The 21,885-nt window shown below is 54.5% G+C and overlaps 1 protein-coding gene across 1 annotated transcript in view; it reads left to right on the top strand.

The window, feature by feature from the left end:
- Positions 1-21,885, top strand: part of Arhgap23 (Rho GTPase activating protein 23) — a 95,613-nt gene that overhangs the window by 17,408 nt on the left and 56,320 nt on the right. Inside the window, 5 exon segments of the mRNA XM_028869076.2 lie at positions 14,176-14,337; positions 16,896-16,929; positions 18,738-18,833; positions 19,014-19,092; positions 19,221-19,275. Coding sequence (XP_028724909.1) covers positions 14,176-14,337; positions 16,896-16,929; positions 18,738-18,833; positions 19,014-19,092; positions 19,221-19,275 — 426 coding nt within the window.

Here is a 21,885-nt window from a genome sequence, read left to right as displayed (position 1 = left end):
TACTCTCTGGAACCAAGAGAGGGCTTCAAGGTTTTATAGGAGGATTTTCCCGGCAGGAGACCTTCTCCTGTAAGGGAATTTTTTTACGGGGGAGGACGGTGTTATGCTCGAGCGCTAAGAGTCCTAGAGAATGCAGGGTGGGTGACAGGCCACTGAATGACACCTGTCCCCCTTTCATTCCATGAGACATGGCCTGATGTGGCATGCATGAGTGGCCGGCAGGGGGCTCTTGCTGTCTGCTGACACTGACAAGCTGCGTCCTGCCAGTGTAGTAGTCAGGATCCCCCTCCCTGGAGCTCACAAAGACAGGCTGGGACTTTGTGGGCACCCGTGTGTGTGTGCGTGTGTGTTGTGTGTGTGTGTGTGCGTGTGTGTGTGTGTTACAGGTGGTTGTCGACTCACGCGGGCGCAGTACGTCAGCAAGACTGTGTGTGCTCTGGAACGGTTAGATTCCACATGGAGCCACAAACGTTCTTCCAATAGCCCCCACTCACCTCAGCCGCAAGGGGGCCATGTCCAAGGGTTCATTGTTTGTTTCCAGGGAGGCAAAGGATAATCAACAATAGCAGAGGGACTTGGTATGTGTGTCAGGGTCCCTCGAGCAGCTTCCCTAGTGTCCCCCGTGAGTTCTCTCTAGACCCCAAAGAGCAAGTATAGCAGTCCTGAAGAAGATGCATACTGAGCCCAGCACCACCTTCAGGGCCAGCTAGGCTAGGCGCAGGCCTTCTAGGCCAGGTGGTATGTAGCATCCTAGGCCACCTGCTCCTAGATGTAGGTGGTAATTCATACCAGCTGCTATTAACATTTTCCCCAGTCAGACTGGTGGTGCACACCTTTAAACCCAGCACTAAGGAGGCAGAGGCAGGAGGATCTTTGTGAGTTCAAGGCCAGTTCTGGTCTGTAAGAACGACTTCCAGGACAGCCAGGACTACACAGAGAAACCCTGTCTGGAAAACAACAACCAAACCCCAAATCAATCCATTTTTCCTGTGTTTGAATTCTGACTTTTCCAATTCTTTCAATTTGGCAAATTTATATAAAATTTATGAGCCAGATGCTAATCCCGGCACTTAGGAGCCAAAGGCAGGAGGAGCCCCACAAGTTCTGTGAAAGCCTTGGCTTCATAGTGATTCCAGGCCAACCAGGCCTACAAAAATTAACATCTAAAGCACATTAAGAGATTTTTAAACGATTGTGTCTATGTGTTTGTGTAGGGTGTGCGCATGTACATTCAAGTACAAGTGCCCGTGCAGACCAGAGTGTGGCAGTTCTAACTGGATTGGGGTCACAGGCAGTTGTGAGCTGCCTGATGGGCTGGGAACAAAACCTGGGCCTCTGGAAGGCAGTGACACTTCTAACTTGCTAGGTTGTCTACAGCCCTCACAAAACCATTTTTGAGTGTAAGCTCTGTGACATTAGTGACTTTACATTGTCCCCGCCACCACTGGCCCGTCACCACCATCCATCTCAAACTGTAGCTCTGTAATTATTAAAGCGGTAAGTTTCTAGTCTCCACTAGAGAAGTCCCCGAGCCACCATTCTACTTCCTCTTCTATGAATCTAAGCATGACATATAAATGTAACTTCGTAAGAATCTCTTCTTCACCGGGCGGTGGTGGCGCATCCTTTAATCCCAGCACTTGGGAGGCAGAGCCAGGCGGATCTCTGTGAGTTCAAGGCCAGCCTGGGCTATAGAGTGAGTTCTAGGACAGGCTCCAAAACTACACAGAGAAACCCTGTCTCAAAAAAACAAAAACAAAAAAACAAACAAACAAACAAACAAACAAAAAACCAATCTCTTCTTTTGTGTCTGGCTTTAGTTCACTCAGCATGTCTTCAAGGCATATCCCTGTTGAATCCTACATCAAAACTCCATTGCTTTTTAAGACTTAGTAATATTCCACTGTGTTGATATACTGTATCATTTTTTTGTTTTGTTTTGTTTTGTTTTTTCTCGAGACAGTGTTTCTCTCTGTATCCTGGCTGTCCTGGAACTCGCTCTGTAGACCAGGCTGGGCTCGAACTCAGAGATCTCCTCCTGAGTGCTGGAATTAAAGGTGTGTGCCACCATTGCCCGGCTTGATAAACTGTATCTGATCACACTCATGTATCATATTGTTCACTCACTTATATGTGGATGGATGCTTGGATCACTTTCACCTCTGGCTATTATGAAGAATACTGATGTGTCTTTTTCATTTTATTGAGACTAAGTCTTGCTCTGCAACCTTGATTGGCCTGGAACTCACAATGTACACAGGCTGGTTCTGAACTTAGAAATCCACTTGCCTTTGCAACTCAGGTACTGTGATTAAAGTGCTGTATGAAGCTGGGCGGTGGTGGCTCACGCCTTTAATCCCAGCACTGGGGAGGCAGAGCCAGGCGGATCTCTGTGAGTTCGAGGCCAGCCTGGGCTACCAAGTGAGTCCAGAAAAGGCGCAAAGCTACACAGAGAAACCCTGTCTTGAAAAAACCAAATAAATAAATAAAGTGCCGTATGCTACCATGCCTGGCCAAGAATAGCATTGTGAGCATGTGACTACAGATAGTGTTTTCTGTGCTTTTGAGTTTGTACTCAGAAGTGGAATTCCTGGGTCATATGGTAATTCTAGATTGAAGTTTTGATGGAAGCTCCATACTGTTCCCCATATCAGCTGCATTGTATATATAATATATAACACACACATATAATATATATATTCCCTCTATTTCAATTTCCCCACATCCTTTTTTTCTTTTTCTTTTTTTTTTTTTTTTTTTTGGTTTTTTGAGACAGGCTTTCTCTGTAGCTTTGCACCTTTCCTGAAACTCACTCTGTAGACCAGGCTGGCCTCGAACTCTACAGAAGATCATCACCTGCCACCACTGCCTGGCTCTTTTTTTTTTTTTTTTTTTAACAATTTATTTATCTTTATTTTATGTGCATTGGTGTTTTACCCGCATGTATGTCTGTGTGAGGTGTCAGATCTTGAGTTACAGACAGTTGTGAGCTGCCATGTGGGTGCTGGGATTAAACCCAGGTCCTCTGGTCGAGCAGTTGGTGCTCTTGGTGCTCTTAACCACTGAGCCATCTCTCCAGCTCCCCACATCCTTTCTTTTTTTTTTTTTTTTTTTTTTTTGGTTTTCGAGACAGGGTTTCTCTGTGTAGCTTTGCGCCTTTCCTGGAACTTACTTGGTAGCTCAGGCTGGCCTCGAACTCACAGAGATCCACCTGCCTCTGCCTCCCGAGTGCTGGATTAAAGCGTGCGCCACCACCGCCCGGCCCCACATCCTTTCTTAACATCCAAATAATCCTCTTCCTCCCCTGCCCCATGCTCACAGAATCTCAAGTACCAGAAGTTGGCCTCAAACTCATCATGTAACTGAGGATAAACTTGAACTTCTGATCTCCCTGTCTTGTTTGTTTGTTTGTTTGTTTGTTTATTTATTTATTTATTTATTTATTTATTTATTTATTTATTTATTTTTTGAGACAGGCTTTCTCTGTGTAGCTTTGCACCTTTCCTGAAACTCACTCTGTAGCCCAGGCTGGCCTCGAACTCACAGAGATCCGCCTGGCTCTGCCTCCCAAGTGCTGGGATTAAAGGCGTGCGCCATCACCGCCCGGTGATCTCCCTGTTTTTACCTCTTGAATGCTGGCATAACATTCCTGTTGTAAAATGTGTGTGTGTGTGTGTGTGTGTATCTAGGCACACGTGTGTGAATTTGTGTAGAGTCTGGATGACAACTTCTGGCTACCATTTCTTGGTCACTGTATACCTAGTCATTTTTTAAAATTGTTTTACTTTAAAAGATTTATTTATTTGCTAGGTATGATGATGCACCCCTTTAGTCCCAGCACTTGGGAAGCACAGGCAGGTGGATTTCCGAGTTTGAGGCCAGCCTGTCTATGTCTACAGAGTGAGTTCCAGGACAGCTTATTTCATGGTATTGTTATGTGCACCACATGTCTGCCTGGTGACCATGGATGCCAGAGAGGATGTCAGATCCTGAATTGGAACTGGTGAGCCACCTTGTGGCTGCTGGGAGCTGAACTGAAGTCCTTTGCAAGAACAGCAAGTGCTTTTAGCCCCTGAGCCAGCCGTGCATCTCTCTAGAGACAGGATCTCTCCTTTCCCTGGAGTTCAACAGGTAGGCTAGGGCCACCTGGCCAGCAAACCCCAGGGATCCATTTGTCTCTGCTTCCCCGGCACTGGGATTATGAGCACACACTGCCACATCTGGACTCTTTTTGGAAGTTCTTTAGGCTTGAACTTGGGTCCTCGTGCTTGAAGGCGGGCACTTTACTGTCTGAACTCTCATGCCAGCCTAGTATTTTCTAAAAGTCTACCCTGGACAGAGACTCTCTAGGGCAAATCCATTTCTGAAAAACAATGACCCCATTCTTAGGGAGGCTGCAGAGGTACCCGCCGAGGACAGATAGATGCTGGCCTGGTCTTCCAGAGACCCTGACATTGCTGCGAGGCAACAAGTCCTCACTCTGAGGGAGCTGCCCTTTGATTCAAGGAGGCATAGCCAGAGAGGACACCCAGAAGACCTCAGACAGCCAAGGGGCATCTGGGTGGAGTGGATGAGGGTGGAGGGGACGGTGTGGGCCCTATCCCACACTGCCTGTGGTTGCCTTGGCAATGGCCCGGGTGTTTACTTTGTGGCCGACTCCAGGCTCACCCTCTTTTGTAAGTGCTCATTTCCCACCATGAGCAAAGACTCTGTCTTTGGCCCCTCTCCCTCGGCGTCACTGAGGCTGGAAACGGCTCTCCCGCTGGCTGGTAGTCCTGCCAGCCTGGCACCTTTTCTGCGCTCCACATCTGCTGGGAGCAGCCTTCACTTGGGGACTCATGGTGCCCATTCCCAAGGGCCTAGAAGCCAGGTCTGTGGGCCTCTCTTTCCCCGCTGAGGGAAGGCAGTGTTTCTCAGCCCATAAAAGCATCAGGTCAGCTTGGGGTGGTGGAGGTGGTGGGGAGCGGCGGCACCTGTCTTTAATCTCAGCACTCAGGAGGCAGAGACAGGTGGATCTCTCTGAGTTTGAGGCTAGCCTGGTCTACAGAGTGAGTTCCAGGACAGTCAGGGCTACACAGAGAAACCCTGTCGCAAACAAACCAAAAGGCTGGGTCAGCTGTGGGAGGGGCCATGGTGCCACTGTGTGCGGTTGACTGTCTACCTCTGAAAGTGTGTGCTGTATCACGATGTTTTGTACGAACTTAGCTGAGTATCTACATGTCTGGTTATCCAAAAACTTAAATTTTCAAACTCCTACTGTGTGCTCTGGACCCCTACTGAGACTTTTTTTTTTAAATTGTCTCACTGTATAGGCGTGTGTGGCCTGGGATTCACTGTATAGATCAGGCTAGCCCCACACTGTCCTCCAGCCTCCCCAGTGTTGAGGTTACAGGCATGTACTATCACACCAAATAAGACTTTTTTTTTTTTTTTTTTTTTGAGACAAGTTTTCTCTGTGTAGCTTTGCACCATGCCCTGGAACTCACTCTGTAGCCCAGGCTGGTCTCGAACTCACAGAGATCCACCTGCCTCTACCTCCCGAGTGCTGGGATTAAAGGCGTGCTCCGCCACTGCCCAGTGACTTTCTTTAGTTGACTTATTTTTCCCAACATCCCTTGGGTGAAAGTTTCTATCCACCTCCATTTTATCACTAGGACTCCAGGCTCAGGTGTTGACCCTTGTCTGGGATTGTCCCTCTCTCTCCTGAACAGATTGGATGTCAGGCATAGAAAACGCTTCTCTGCCCCCTGCCCCAGCCCTCTTCTTCCTTGGCTGTGACCCACTTTGAGAGGGGCGGGCCGTGATGGCGTGTCCACAGACCACCCCAACCCTGGGCACAGGGTCTGAGAAGGACAGCATAGGTGGGGGAGGCCTTTGGATCACCTAGTCACCCGAGCTGTCTAGAGCAGCCGGGGTCCCAGCCGCTGCTGGTGTGTCAGTGGGGGGGCTGGGCTGGGCTTGCCCGGCCTGCTTGTCAACTTGGCCTGTTAGGGCATGTCAGGAGGGGCCTCTGCTCTATTGAAGCTGGGAGCTGGGATGTGAATGGGGCTAAAGGGTGGAGGAGGACCGGGAGGCACTACCCTGGGGGAGGAGCTGAGGCCAGTGGGCCGGCATTGTTTATCACATGCCCACATGCCTAGGATAGCCCCGACCGTGGCTTTGTCCCTGTGTGTGAGGTCGCGGGTGTCTTTGGGTCTGTGTTTGGTGGTGTAAGAGACCAGATGGATGGTTGGGGGGGGGGGCGCTTGTTGGTCACCTGTGGTTTGGGACCTAAGGTCTGGGAGGAGGCACTGAGCAGGCCGAGGAAGGAAGAGCAGGCGGGGCTGACCTTGAGCCCTGTCCCTGGCTTCCTGAGCTGCAGGCTCCGAACGCTATCAGCTTCCCTCCTTCTGTCCCTGACCCCTGGGCTCCGGGACAGCTCTCCTCCCTTTCCCTGGTTCCTGGTGACCAGGCTTAGGTTATACAGGCTTCCCGTTCCTCTGCTCTCGGCCCTCCTCTCCTGAAGGGCTAGCTTGGGAGCCCATGACTGCCCATCTCAGAAGTCCAGGCCCCTGATGTCATGTAAGGAGCCCCCCTTTGTGTGTGAGGACTGCCTGACCAGTGGCAGTGAGAGCAGCTGGCTGGACCCAAGTCTGGAGCTGGGAAACCCCGGAGGCCTCAAGAGCTGGGAGACACTCCTGACAGAAGGGCCCTGCTAGCCGGGTCTGTGTGCACCTTAAGTTTATAAGAGGGTCTCACCCTGGCCCAAGACACCACTCTAGGTGTGGTGGTCGAATGGATAACCCAGAAGGTAATGTAGAGGGGCCTGGGGGTGGGGCCAGCCCTGGGCTACAGCCGTGTGACACACCAGTGAGGCTTCCCTTTCTCTGTCCTTGCCCTCTTGAGTGTCATTATAATTAAAAAAATGGGCGCAGGGTAGGCATGGTGCCACATGCCTTTAATCCCAGCACTCAGAAGGCAGAGGCAGGTGGATCTCTGTGAATTCAATGCTAGCCTACTCTACAAAATGAATTCCAAGCCAGTTAGGGCCATATATTGAGACCCTGTCTCAAAAGAAGTGTGTTTTGGGGCGGGGGGTGGGGGGTAGAAAGATGGTCAGTGGCTAAGAGCAGAGTCTCTCCAGCAAGAGGACTTGAGTTTGTTTCCCAGAACCCATGTGGTGGCTTACAACTGTCTGTATTCTTCAGTCCTCCCAGGGCATCTGTGTGTGTGTCACACACACACACACACACACACACACACACACACACACACAATTAAAAAAATAATAAATAAAAATAAGTCTTTTTTAAAAACGGGAGCCAGGTATGGTGGCACACATCTATAATCCCAGTACTCTGAGAGGTGGAGGCAGGAGACTCAGGAACTCAAGGTCACCCTCAGCTATACAGAGAGTTCAAGGCCAGCCTTGAAACCCTGTCTTCAAAAAAGTGAATAAAGTACTAAGAACCCTTTCTGAACCAGGAATGGTTAGAAATGCCTGTAATACCAACATTCAGGAGGCTGAGGCAGAGGGATTACTGTGAGTTCAAGGCCAGCCTGGGCTGTATACAGAATTCTATGCCACCAAGGCCACATAGTAATATCCTGTGCCCCCCCCAAAAAAAAAAATCCATCGTGGATATCTAGCACTAAGAGAAGGGTCACAGTTAGAAGTACTTTTTAGAATTCTGGGTGCCCTTCCTTAGGGGTGCTGTCCTGAGCCCCTGGGCAGGGACCCTTAGGAAGATAAGTGGGATAGATTTTGCCAGGTGGTCCACTTAGGGGGCTGGGAGGGGCTGGCGGGTGCGTGATTCCGGCAGTGGGGGAGGAAGCGGGTAGGGTGTGGGGGGAGGACACACTGGGCAGGAAGGCTTGGAATAGAATCTCAGCAACGCCTGGTATTTCCCAGGCTTGCCCCTCCCCCTTGGGCTCTGGGGCCCACCCCACATTCCTTTCCCAGAGGAAACAGGCGAGCTGGCTCCCCAGGCTGGAAGATCATTTCTAGCTGTGGCCCACCTTTGAGGCCCCGCTGTGTGCACCACACACCCGCCCGCCCCACTTGTCTCTCTTCTCTCCGGGTCTGTCTGCCGAGGCAGCCTTCTCCACGTCTGCCAGGTTAAAAGACAGAAAGTGGAGCTCGGAGATTCTGGTCTCTTTCCAGGTTTCTGTAGGCCTGGACACAATGTCACATCCTCTGCCTTCCCTATAGCACCCAGACCACTCCAGGTCTCAATCAGACCCTCATCATTGGTCAGCCGTGAGAGGCCCAGGGGGTGAAAAGAATGAAGAAACCCTTTGCTTAAATGTAAGGCCTGGGCTTGCAGCAAGGTTAAAAAGGCAGTTGGCGGCTGGGGAGATGGCTTAGCACGGAGTCTATGTAGAAGCCACACAAGTCTGGTTCCAACCCTCGGAGTCTATGTAGAAGCCACAAAGGGGAATGAACGCGAAGGCTTACACTGGAGATTTCCCTCTGACCTCCTAGGGAAGTGGCATGCGTGCCCTCATGAACACATATATAAATACCTAAAAAAAAAAAGTCTGACAGGGTGGCGGAAGCAGAGGCAGGCAGATCAGGGCTATCCTGGTCTATGTCTCAAGTTCCAGGACAGGTAGGGCTATGTAAGGTGGCAGTTAGGCCCCTGGAAGGACTTAGTGAAGAGGCCTGATGGAGTCAAGGACATCTTTGTGTCTGCCCTCTACTTTGGGCCCCAGAGTCCACATGGCTGAGGACATCTTGGCGGATGGCCACCTGGTCTATGAAGGTACAGCTTTGGGGAGGAAGTGACAAGGTGGGCAGAGCAGGATGGTCAGATCCAGAGTTCTCCACTGGGAGACATGCAGATTGGTTTCACTGTCCCTGGCTGCCCCGCTGTCCCTGACTGGTCCTTTCCTGCTCTCCCTGAGTCCTGACTCAGCTCATGGCAGCCTTGCTCTTCCCGTTGGGCTTCCGCAGGGTGGAGGTGAGGGTCCAGCTCCGGCATGGGCCCACAAGCAGCAAACAGGAAACAGAAGAACAAAACCATTCCCTGGCTGACTCCCCCCCCCCCCCCCCCCCCCCCGGGGCCTCACCCTCACCCTTCCTCCTCTGTTCTTCCTTCCCGCCATCCTGCCCACCCGCTCCCTCTCTCTCTCCCTTCCTCCTCCTCTGTGCCTTTCTGTAGCTACCTCTCACATGAGCCACCCTCCTGGCAAGTGAGGACAGTGGCTGGCCAGATGAGTGTTTGAAAGCCAACCAGCCCTGTGGCTCTCCCTCCCCCTTAGGTGGGCTCTGGGCTTGTGTCCCCTTCTGCTGGGCATTTCCCTCTCTGTGCACGAACTGTTCTATAGCCGGATTGTAGTGACAAATGCCTTCATGAACGGGGTATGAAGGACAGTGGAGAATACAGACCAGCCAGGCCCATTGCCTCCCTGCCTCTGCTGGGGCAAAGGATGGGGCCTGGAGAGCCAGCTTCCCATCTCACTCACATTCTGGAGGTGGCAGAGGCGGAGTGAACATCTTGGCGCCTCCTCTCAGCTTGGTGACGCCAGGGTTCATGGGCAAGGGTCCTGGGGAAGAGGAATGAACATGCTTCCTTTGGGAGACCAGAGTGGGGTCTCTGTAGCCTGAGGGTGCATCTTACACTCTGTCACACCTCACTCTGGGCTGGCAGTGTGCGTGCCGCTTGAAGAGCACAGTGTCCCGAGGCAAGCAGTGCTGAGCGGTGCGGGCTTGTCACCAGCCTGCTTGTATGTGGTGAAATGGGCATCTCTGTGGGGCTGTAAGGGTCTGGCACACCTTCAAAGGCTGTGCTTGCATGTGTTCCCCGTGGGGTAGGGATGTTTGCATGGGAGGATGTCCAAAGGTGTGATATCCACACTGAGGTCTGTGAGGACAGCGTGTCCCCAGGGAACAAGTGGACGGGATGCTGTGAGGCACACAGCTAGAACATGTTTCTGCAGGAACGTGAAGCCAGTGGGCACACAGTGTGATCGCCCGGCAGTGTGAATCCTTGTGTTTGCATGGTGTCGTCGGTGTGTGCTGTGCCTGAGCAGGGACCGCTCGAAGCCTCTGGCGTGGGGCGGAGGGTGAGCTGGCGCGGCGCCGGGGCCGCCCCGGAGGGGGAGGCGTCTGTCCCAACGACTTGCCGGCGTGTCCCTGCCCGGCTCTGGCGGGCGCCTTCACCCGGGCGGCGCGGGAGGCGCGGCCCCGCTCCAGCCGTCCTGCCACCTTCCGCGCGGGCCGGCCGCCCCCTCGGGGCCCCGGGCCTCGAGCCCGCGGCTCTGGGGGCGGACTGGAACCCCTGGGCTCCGCCTGCCGCGCGGGGTCCGAGGACGTCCCCCGCCGGGCGCCGAGCCGCCGAGTCCCGCACGGCGCGTCCCCCTCCAGAAGCCAGGCCCGGTGCGCGCCGGGGCCGCGACGGTGGCCGCGCTCGGGGTCCCCGCAGGCCGCGCTGGTGGGCAGCGCCGTTTGGCGCGTGGAGCGCGCGGGCGTCGGGGGCTGGCGCTGGGAGCGCGCCGTCGGCGTGGACTGCAGCGCCCCGGAGCCGCGCTGCCTCTGGCTGCCCTGTCTGAGCCACAGCGACTGCCGAGCACCCGGGCTGCGTCCGGCCAGGGTGAGCAACAAACAGCTTTGGAGCCGGGCGGGAGCTGGATGTCAGGGGCTGTGAGCGCTCGGTTACCCCCTCTCGAGCTCAGCGCGTCCTCCATTCCCAGGCGGACATCCTTGCAGTGGGGAGTGTGTGCGTGAGAAGGTTGAGAGTCGGGGTGAGGTGGCAGCGTTTGTGTGGGAGTTTTCCCGAGGGCAATGGATGGAACCTGGAGTCTGGGTAATGGTACCTGTGGACTCAGTACTCCTGCTTTATAGGCAGTGGAAGGATGGAATGGGGGCTGATGACTGGAGGAGTCGCTGGCATATCTAGGAATCTAGGCTGGCAGAGACCCAGTAAGAGCTGGGCATAGGGTCACTAACCCGAACAGTGGGTGCCACTCTGTTTTCCTGTCTTCTTTCCTACCAGCAGAGACGCTGACACAGAGGCACATAAGGGTTTCTTAGTGGCCAGAGGAAGCTGAGGTGACAGAATGGCCCCAGCGGGCAGCGGGTGATTTCCAGGGCGGGCAGTGGCCGAGCTGGGGGCAGTATTTCTGATGTTCGGGATCTGCCGGGCCGGTAGGCGTGAGTCACAGTGGGCGCCATGCCCAGCCTCAATACTGTGTTCTCTGCAATGACCTCTTTATGCTAGGGTAGGCTGGGGCGGGGGTGGAGGTGGGGGATCATACTGATGTGACCAATCCATCGAGTGGCCACCTCTGCCTGATGTGTTCCCTGGGCTGTTGCCCCCCCCCCCGTTTTTTTTTAAACAACAGTTGGTGTTTCTGGATGTCTCTTTGTTTTCAGACAAGAGGGTGAGAGTGATTACAAATAGATTCCAGTCAGGAGGGCTTAATCAACAATGCCTGTGGCCCCTCTCTGTCCCCTGTCTGTGGGCCTGTGTCAGAGAGACAGAGTTAGGGGGGCTGAGCTGTACTTCTCTGTCTCCTACCTCTCTCTCTCTCTCTCTCTCTCTCTCTCTCTCTCTCTCTCTCTCTCTCTCTCCTTCTGTATCTTGCACCTCTCGCCCTCAAGAGGAAAACTAGACTCAGTGTTGTCAGAGGGGAGAAACCTGCATGTAAGGTAACATGAGGGATTGAGGCTAAGTCTGAAAGGACTTCCCACAGGGGAGCAGCCAGCCCTGACTGGGTCTGTGGAGTCACCTCTTCTGATAGGGGTGTGTGTGTGTGTGTGTGTGTGTGTGGTGTGTGTGTGTGTGGCGGGGGGGGGGGGGTACTGACATTCTCAAGAGACTAATTGGAAGGAGTAGGAGACTGGACCTGGAAGGAAAGACAGAGGAAGTGGGGAGGCTTGGATAAGTGAGAAGGGGGAGTTGTTGCTCTGGCTGAGGAGAGCCCAGTGGGAGGGAGACATACCCACTGTCCTGGATTACAGGCAGGTCCCCTCAGGGAGTGGCACCCCCAGGCAGCTGGCAGGATGTGTGTGTGTGGAGGGGGAGGGGAGGGGAACATGTGGGGACCTGTCCCAGCCGCTTCACATCACTGGGGCAGCTGGTGGCTTAAACCTTAATCCAGAGCACCAGCAAAACAATGGGCCCAGCAAACACCCTCAGCTCTGAGCCTGGGTGGGAGTGGGAAGGAGGGCAGCCCGCACTAGAGGGGAACAGGGGTTCTGTGGGAGGGGCACTGGGGGCCCATGAGATCATCTTTCCTGTCAGGGAAATCAGGGAGGGCTGTGTTCAAATCTCAAGGAATTTCCAGTGAATATTCTCCAGGCCCCTTGAACCCTATGAATGTAGGGCTCATGGAGGAGGCCAGGGTGTAACTACAAGTAGATGGGGCTGAGGGGACATCACTGGGTCCCTGCTAAGGACTGGGACCAGGAGTAGTCTAGGTCTTGCTTGGACCCTTCTGGGAATGGAGAGCTCACGACCTAACCCCTTATAGTTTTTCAGTCTGTGCAATGTCTCCTTTTCTGGAGCCTCATTCAGCTGTTTTCTGTCTTCCAGCTGGTTCTGTTCCCTGAGACTACAGTCCGTAAATGTAGTGTGTCGATCTCGTTTTTTCTTTTATTTATTTGGGATTTGAGAATCTGCGCTCTCTCCTAAACCTGTTGGATGGCAGCTAAGCCACTAGGCTGAGCATGCTCACATGCTCTCCGTCTGTTAACTGTGAGCAGGGGTGGACAGGTTCTCAGCGGGGCCTCTTAGCATCCCTGTGCGGTCAGGTGTTTGTGAGTTTTCTCCAGCCAGCCGAAGGGCAGCTTCCCATGCGAAGGCGCTCCTTACAGCAGGTCTGATGGACTTCCACGGTCCATACCACCTGGGCCTTTCATCTCTTCAGGTTCCTGCCGGGGCCAAAGAGGAGCAAGGGTGGAGGCCTGTGGAAGGAGAGCTGAGAGGAAGCTTTTGGCATCCTGAGGGCTTTGGATCAGAGGCAAACGCTCGCTCAGGCTGCCCAATGGCTCTGGGGGTCTGAGGCTTTGCTGAAGGCTTCTTGCTTTTCTCTCGGCCTGTCGCCCAGCACCAGTCTCTTCTGTCAGCCTCTCTGCATACAATTTATCTCATACTCGTTACTGGCTGTTTATCTGCGTGTCCAAAGACACTCAAGACAGTCTTCTCTGTCTGTCACCTCTTGCCTCCTGCTCTAGATATGGTCCTACTTGGCCCCTCAACTCTTTGTCTTTGGATAACCTGCCATGACATCCAGGGGAATCCCAAGCATTCTGGCAGGATGGACGGAGGGCAGTATCTGCCATCTGCCTTTCCGGTGAACCCGCCTGGCCTTTGGGCTGAGCTCTGCAACCTCAGCAAGTCCCTTTGGTGGCCTGGTGTCCAGTTGGGCTTTTGATCCCACACTTTTGGAGAGTGCATTTTTTGTGCCAGTCTGTGCAGACATGTGGCTCTGTGCTCTGCATGTATGCAAGACTGGTTATGTGTACCTGTGCTCATGCCAGTGTGCCTGCATGGTTCTGTGAGTCTGCCTGTATGCATATTTATTATTTTTTATTTTATCATTTATTTATTTGTTTATTTTTGGTTTTTCGGGACAGAGTTTCTCCATATAGCCTTGGCTGTCCTGAAACTCACTCTGTAGACCAAGCTGGCCTTGAACTCAGAGATCCGCCTGCCTCTGCCTCCTGAGTGCTGGGATTAAAGGCGTGCTCCACCACTGTCTAGCTTATGTGTACACATTTGTTGGTGTTCCTATTTGTGGTATGTCTGCATATGTTGTATGTATGTTTGAGTGTGTTCATGCATGTCAGTGTATGTGTGAGGATGTGCAATAGTTTTATGCACAACTTCCTGTGCAGAAAAGCTGTGTGTGCAGTGTCTGGCACACAGTAAGTGTGTACTGGCTCAGTTTCCAGGGAGGCCATGAAGAGACTGAAGGAGAAACTCAGAGGGAAGAAGCTGTCAGGCTTCCAAGAGTGAGAGAGGAAGGGTTGGGTGACAGGGTCAGGACCCAGGAGGGACCTGGACGCTGTGGCTGTGGCTGTGGCTGTGACTGTGGGTGTGGATGTGGATGTGGATGTGGATGTGGATGTTGGTGGTCCCCGTCAGGTCCTCGGCTCCTGGGCAGCTGGAGGCAGGTGCGGAGCCATGCGCATAGGCTATACCATAGGCTATACGATGTTCATCCGTCTGTCTCCCTGTGCTCCTGCAGCTTCCCCTGGGCCCACGAGATGGGTGCCCTTCTCGGTGCCCCCTCCCCTGGCAGGGGCCGAGGACACTGCTGCTGCGCAAAAGTCTGCAGGATGGCTTTGGCTTCACCCTGCGTCACTTCATCGTGTACCCGCCCGAGTCAGCCATTCACTGCAGCCTGAAGGTACGTCGTCGTCCAGCCTGCCAGTCCCGGCCACTCTGCGGGGCGGGGGGATGGGGGCACGGGAACTTGATGGGAGAGAGAAGCTGGTTTGGCCTATCCTAGTGGCCTGTCAGAGGAGTCCCTCGAGGCGTCCAGCCTGGCTCCCTTCTGAACTGTGTACGAGGAGAGCTGTAGGGACGCAGCGCCCACTGTGCCTAGGACTCCTGCTCTGTGACTGTGGACAAACTCCCTAACTTTTCTGGAATGGGTCTTGACAAGGGGATGCAGAGGTGAGAAGTCAGTACGTGCAGGGCTGCATGTGCGTGTGCAACACACACACAGACACACACACAGAGACATACAGACACACACACACAGAGACATACAGACACACACACAGAGACATACAGACACACACACAGAGACATACAGACACAAACACAGAGACACACATATACACAGACACACACACACACAGAGACATACAGACACACACACACAGACATACAGACACACACACACACAGACACACATACACAGACACACACAGACACACAGACATACAGACACACACAGACACACAGACACACACACATACACACACTCGCACACGCGCGCAGTCTCTGGAAAGGGAATGATCATTTTGGGTAACGGGCTCCTTGTTCGCTTGTCCACTGGATCTTGACCTGGGTCAGCTCTTTCTATCCCCTGGCTGAGGGGTCAGGGACACCTCCCCTTTATTTCCTGGAAAGAGTCCTGGGGGAGGGGTCTAGGGCCCCGACTCTTAATCCTAACTCAATCCTGTGTTGTGGATTTGGTCATTTTGGATTTAGTGCCATCTCACCCCTCTGTGACTGAGTTCTCCTGTGGGCTGCTATTGCCTTGATCCCTAAGAGCTTTCCAGCCCTAATACAGACGCCCGAGGCTCTCTGAATCATAGATCCAAACAGGCCTCCAGCTGGAGAGAGGGTCCCTGAAAGCAAAGAGTGTGGAAGACAGGCAGATAACCAGGCAGCAATCGGGTTCCCAACTTCTCTTCCTGCAGAGGAGACAGATTTCTATAAAAGTTATGAACCCCTCTCTCTCTTGCCCCCAAGACTGGATCAGCCTGCACAACTGTTGGGGGATTATCGCTTGGGTACCTTGACCCCACCTGCCCCACACCAAAGCATTAGGTTTCTCTATATGTCTGTGTGTATCGTGTGTGTGTGTGTGTGTGTGTGTGTGTGTGTGTGTGTGTGGTGTCTGTAGGTTTGTGGTATGTGTACATGTCTGTCACATGCTTTACGGCTTTCACATGTGTATGAATCTTTGACACCAGGGCCATCATGTCATTGGCTGTGACTATGCCTAAGCGTCAGGTGACCCAGGGCACCAGCCCCGTCTCTCCTGGAAGCCCTCCTCCTCCTTCCTTTCCTCCTTCCTAGCTCCTTCCACCTTCTCTCCGGACACTGTGGAGAAGGGGCCGTGACAGAGACCGTGGTCTAGCATGGTGGCCTCTCTTTCTCGTGGGCCACTGGCCAACTCTGGGCAAGACAAGCCAGGATGGCTCCCTCCCTTTCTAGAACCTGCCCCGGCCTGAGAGAAGCTCTCCTCCTGAGGCAGTAGGAGGCCAGAGTGCTCTGCCTGGGAGCCTGCAGTGAGCTGAGCTGTCTAAATGCATCTGTCTGCCTCTGCCACCCGCTGCCAATGCTGTCAGCTCCTATCAGTGGGCATGCACCTCCCACGGGGAGCTGGGCAGAGGCCCGGGCTCCAACAGCACTCCGCCACTTTCCTGGCCCACCTTGACCTGACTGGGCCACCAGTGAGTCCTGAGTTTGGGTCCTGGCCCTGCTGCTGAACCGGGGGCGGGAACGGGACACAGCAGTATGACCCTTAAGGTCCTGTCAACTCTGAGATGTTATAGTTGCTGGCTCAGCCTGTCTCTGTCCTTCTTCTGGTTCTTCCCCAATGCCAATACCTTCCCCAAGATGGACCCCGCCCTCCCAGCAGCCGACCCTCACCCCTGCAGGTAGCTGCAAGAATCCTGCTCCTTGCCTGACACCCACTTCTGCTTATCAGAGGACTTTTCCTGGCCCCTCTTCTCCCCCTGCAGACCAGAATGCTGTAGTCTGACTTCTGCTACTTGCTGCTCTTGGCTCAGCACATCCAGCCCCGAGTGTGCACCCCTCCCCCTTGCTAATCGGACCTCCCAGCCCATTCTTGGAGAGAGATAGCCCTGTTTACACTTTCAGGCTCCTTATCTTTGTCCTCCTGGCTCCTGTGTGATGGGGACCTCCTCCCTGGGCTGCAGCCTCCCTAGGGGAAGAGGGCCTGGATCCCTGGTAGAATGGATGTTCTTGGAAGCCTGGGATGCTGGTGTGGTGGGATTGACAGGTCTGAGAATAGGGTGTGTGTATTGCTGGGATACTTGTTCGGACCGGGACTGCTCTGACAACTCTCCCATCTCCTTGCTGTTGGCTAGTTGGAAGGAGACAAGGGTTGGAGTGGGGCTGGCTCCGCGGGGCTGCTCGGGTGCAGCATGCTGCTGCTGCGGCTGGGCTGCACAGGTGCCACACCCATCTCTCTGTTCCCTGCAGGAGGAAGAGAATGGAGGCCGAGGCCGAGGAGGAGGTAAGGGGGTGGAGCTGGGGTGGGGCCGGGCTTCAGTCTCTGCTCCGGCACCCAGTGGGCCTCACCCTCTTCTTGTCCCCGTCTAGTCTTTCTCCTCTCTGTTCTGGCTAAGCTGGCTCCAGGCATCTCCTCCTCATTCTGTTCTCCCTCCCGTTTTTTCCCTCTCACGGTGTCTTCCTATGGGCCTGTCCCTCCCACAGCCATCTGATTCTGAGTACTCTGGGTGACAGATCCCCATCTGGTCCCACCCCTCCCACTACTTTCTCCCAGAAAAAAGTCTAGGCTAAGGCAACAGGGCCTGTGGATCAGGGTTGGGGCGTACTAAGCATGGGTTCATCTTGTGAGTGGACAGTGAGGTCCCGGAAGGAATAGTGAGGCCCTAAGGCATGTCTTAAAGTGAGCCTAGCTCGCCTAATTGTCACCTTTGCTGACTTTTTGTTTGTTTGTTTTCGAGACAGGGTTTCTCTGTGCAGCCTTGGCTGTCCTGGCGCTCACCCTGTAGACCAGGTTGGCCTCAACTCAGAGAGTTCCCGATTGTGGGATTAAAAGGGTGTGCCACCACAGCCCGGCCTACCTTTGCTACCTTAAGGGTCCTTTGCTGGCTCTCAAGCTCCCCAAGTATTTAAAGTTGAACTCCCCAAATAGGCATCTTTTCCTGCCTCTGTCTGTGGGCAGCCTTGGGGGACATGATTCTCCTGGGTTCTCGTGCCACTGTCCCAGCACAGGCTCCAGTGGGGGCGTCTTGTTGGCACGTGACGGAGTTAGTTTCCATCCTGTGCCCATCCCAGGGCTCTCAGGCTTCTGCCTGGAGCCCCTGACCCTGGAGAAGGAAGAAGGGCAGGAGACATATTGGGTATCTTTCTGGTCCTGTGTGATGTCATCTCTCCATACATGTGAGGTCTCCCACAGCTTGCATCTTCAAGACTTGATAGGTGCACTTAAAAAAAAAAAATATTTTACCTTTGTGTGTGCCTGGGTGTAAGTATGTTTCTGCACCATGTGTGTGCAGGAGCCTGAGTATGTTAGAAGAGGGCATCAGATCCCCTGGAACTAGAGTTACAGGCAGTTGTGAGCTGCCACGTGGGTGCTGGGAACCGAACTCAGGCCCAGTGCAAGAGCAGCCAATGCTCTTAACCTCTCCAGCCCCGATAAGGGCTGAACATTATCAGTGTGTGTGCTCGGTTAATGCCAGAGTGTACCATGCCGAGTGAGTGTTCAGAGATCAGAGGACGACTTGGTGGAGTTCGCTCTCTCCTTCCACCTTTTTGTTTTTGTTTTTGTTTTTTTCGAGACAGGGTTTCTCTGTGTAGTTTTGGTGTCTGTCCTGGAACTCACTGTAGACCAGGCTGGCTTCAAACTCACAGAGATCCACCTGCCTCTGCCTCCTGAGTGCTGGGATTAAAGGCGTGCACCACCACCGCCCGGCTTCTCCTTCCACCTTTATGTGGGTTTCAGGGATTGAATTCAGACCATGCAAACGTCTTTCCCTACTGAACTGACTTGTGGGCGCCGTAGGGGCCTCCCATATGGCACCCTTCCATTGTCTTGTGAATTGTATGTGACGTCTGCTTGACGGTGAACTCTGGGAGGGCAAGGCTGTGTGTGTCCACACATCCTGTGTAGCCTGGCTTCTAGCACAGGATAGGGACTCAGCTCATGGCTGTGGGCATAGGTCCTGTGGAAGTGTGGGTCATTGCATGCTTGTGTCTGTATGTGATCATCCTCTGAGTGTGTGTCCTGTGTGTGTAGCTGTGCATGGGTGTGGCCTTCAGCAGCCACCCCCAGCTAACCTGGCTGATGCCCACCAGGACCCTCCCCTCGGCACCGCCTGGAGCCCATGGACACCATCTTTGTGAAGAATGTGAAGGATGGTGGCCCCGCCCACAGGGCGGGGCTTCGCACAGGTAAGCCTGCCCAGTGGTTTAACACACTCCTCTGGGGCTCCCTTTCCTTCTAACTGGGTTGGGGTTCTTGAACCAGACGCTGAGGAGGTTCCTCTCCTCTCACTCGTTCATGCTTGGTGCAGGGGTACCCTCCACCCTCTGCTTTGGACTCTGACATGTGGCCCCACTCCTTGTCCCTAGGAGATCGGCTGGTGAAGGTGAATGGGGAGAGCGTCATTGGGAAGACATACTCCCAGGTCATAGGGCTGATCCAGAACAGGTGAGCAGTCGACCTTCTTCCTTCCAGGGTAGCATGCAGACTCCCCTCCCCCAACCTGGGCCCTGCAACTGGATCCCTCTCCCCCAGACCCTGTCACCTCTGGCTTGACTCTCTCCCTGTCTCAGCAGTGATGACACCCTGGAGCTCTCCATCATGCCCAAGGATGAGGACATCCTCCAGCTGGTGAGTTCCTCAGTCTGCATGGAGGGCCTGGGCTCAGCACGGTCTTCTGGGCCCCTGTGGGAGAAAAAGAGGAGGGAATTGCCTTTTGTTGCTCAACTGGGGCTTCCAGGCCCATCCCTGGGCTGGGGCTGCTTGTTGCCTCACTCTAGGCTGCTCTGTGCTAGGGAGGCAGGAGGTGCTGGCCTTGGTAGGCAGGATTCCTGCCAGGGTATCTGAAAGGGTGGCCCAGCGGGCCCTGCCAGCCTGGCATGTTCTTGTCTGCTCCTGTGAGAGATGCCTGCTCCTGCACCCCCTACCACTTGGCCTGAGGGAACATGGCTCTGTGGATGTGTCCATACATGCACACACCCAACATCACCTTTCAACACATCCCACAGTCACAGATACCACTTAGTATAGATCAGGACACTCACCCTTGCCTAGCGCTGTATGACTCAGCTCCATGGAAGACACAGCATTGCAGGCCCAGGCTGACAGATGCTCTCTCTGTTTCTGTCACCATGGTTCACTCTCCAGGCCAGTGCACCACAACACCTGTGTAACACACAGCGAGATCTCACAGCAGCAGCCTCACTTGCACCTCGGTCTTGTAACACAAACGCTGCACACATCTGGATTCTGTGCTGCTGTGACATAAACACACACTGCATGCTATCACAATGCAGCCCAGAACCATCACAGCACGCTGCAGCCCCTCTCAGGCGCCCGTGCTCAGTGATAGCACCGGACCCCAAATTCAGACACATGGGGATATAAATTCTGAGCCCATCGCCCCCAACGCCTCAGCACACTCAGAACATGATAGGGAGGGTGCCGCCCCCCAAAAGGCACGTCCCACATGTGCTGTGTGAAGTAAAAGCCAAAGCCCCGCGCCTGGAGCCTGGAACGCTCCCTGTTGCCTAGTGCCCTGGTCTTGGTCTCCTGAATCCTATGCAGACGCCAGCTTGCTTGTTCCTTAGGTCACTGCCCCTCAGAGGATGGCTGAGGGCCAAGCCCCAGAGGCTCGGCGCTGCTGCGCTGGCTTTGGCTGTGGCTCTGTCACTGTAATGACAGGGCCACACTTGGCATGATGCCTCCCTGGGAACCTCCATTCCTGACCTCAGATGTCCCCTTGCTCTTCCTGGAGATGAAGAGGAGAGAATGGAGGCTCAGAGATGTGGATGGCTCACCCCAAGTCTTAAAGCGCTTGCCTGTGTGCCAGACTTGAGGCGAGGCCACTTATGAGAGAGCAGCAGGACATGACCCTGGGGTACCCGGGCTCAGTCCAGCTCTCAGATCTAAGGGGTGGCAAGGGCAGCAGCCTTGAACTCTGCCAGACTTAGACCCAAGTGGGCTGCCAGCTCCAGATGTCAACATCTGGGAGCTTCCACTACCCCGCCATCTCCAGCCAGCCTGAGGGTGGGGCCCAGGCATTCCTGTGGTTGGGAGCCAAGGCTGGAGGCCAATCGGGCGGCGGCAGCTGCTGACGCCACCACCGACGCGGCAAGTCCCCTCCACACCCATCCTCCCTCCTCCTACCGCCAGGCAGCCGAAAGAGAGCCGGGTGGGGAAGAGGGGGAGCTTCAGGGAGGGCTGACTGAGGGGACTGAGGGACCCAGATCAGCAGGGCAGGGGCTGCGGTGAGAGGCAGCAGGGTAGCAGGCACGGGATGCTGCCCCCACCACCGTGATGCTGGGAGCCCCGGGAGCCGGCAGGATGGCAGGAGGGAGAGGTATGTGCTGCTGGCCCAGTATGCCAGGCTGGAGGGGCCGAGTGTGCGGGGGTGTGGTTAGCTGGTCCTTGTCACATGATGTTTGTGTTTGGGACTGGAGGGGTAGTTGTTTGTGTATTTCATTGTGTGTGCTGCATGTGTGTGTCAGGGTGTGTATCTTGCCGTCTCTGTGATGTGGTGTAGTGTGTGTGTGTCTGGGCTCACCCTTCCACCCTTTGCTTCTTCATCCTGAGACAGTCCCCGTCAGCTCAGCTAGCGCTGGGCTGGGCCAGGGACACAAGGACTGCTGTCCCTGGGGGGGCTGCCTCCTTTTTAGGCTGAGCCTGGGCGCCAGCCCTGTCCCTCCTCAGCAATGCAGCGTCAGCTTTAGCAGCCCGTGCCAAATTCCAGGCCTGGGGGTGGCCGGAGGTGGCCCAAGGCCCCTTAGCCAGTCCAGCCCCTTCTCTAAGCTGGCTACTGGGGAGCAAGAAGTGGTCATGTTCACCCCAAGGCTCAAGCCCTGGGGCCCAGCTCACACCACCCTGTATTAAAGGGGCAGTGGGCTCTTCCAGCCGCTGCCCACCCTCAGACCACCCCTCCTTGGACACACCCCTTAGCCAGCTTTCTACTGTCTTCTTCCACTTTGACAGATTTCTGCCCATTTCCCAGTGTCCTCCAGGGGCTGTGGGCATCGCTGGACATAAAGGAACAGTAGGCGGCCGAGGACAGGATGGGGGAGGCCCCTAGCAAACAGCTGTTGGAATGTTTGTGGCTAAAGGATGTCCTTGTTATAAATCTTAGAGAAATCTGGCTATTTCTTGAGAGAGAGAGAGAGAGAGAGAGAGAGAGAGAGAGAGAGAGAGAGAGAGAGAGAGAGAGTCTTTGTCCTCCCTCAGGACTCTCCTTGGAGCATGTACTCA

The sequence above is a fragment of the Peromyscus leucopus genome, chromosome 8b (genome assembly GCF_004664715.2).
Source record: "Peromyscus leucopus breed LL Stock chromosome 8b, UCI_PerLeu_2.1, whole genome shotgun sequence".
NCBI classification, from domain to species: Eukaryota; Metazoa; Chordata; class Mammalia; order Rodentia; family Cricetidae; genus Peromyscus; species Peromyscus leucopus.
The sequence above is the reverse complement of the archived record's forward strand: the minus strand, read 5'-3'. Positions and strand labels throughout refer to the sequence as shown.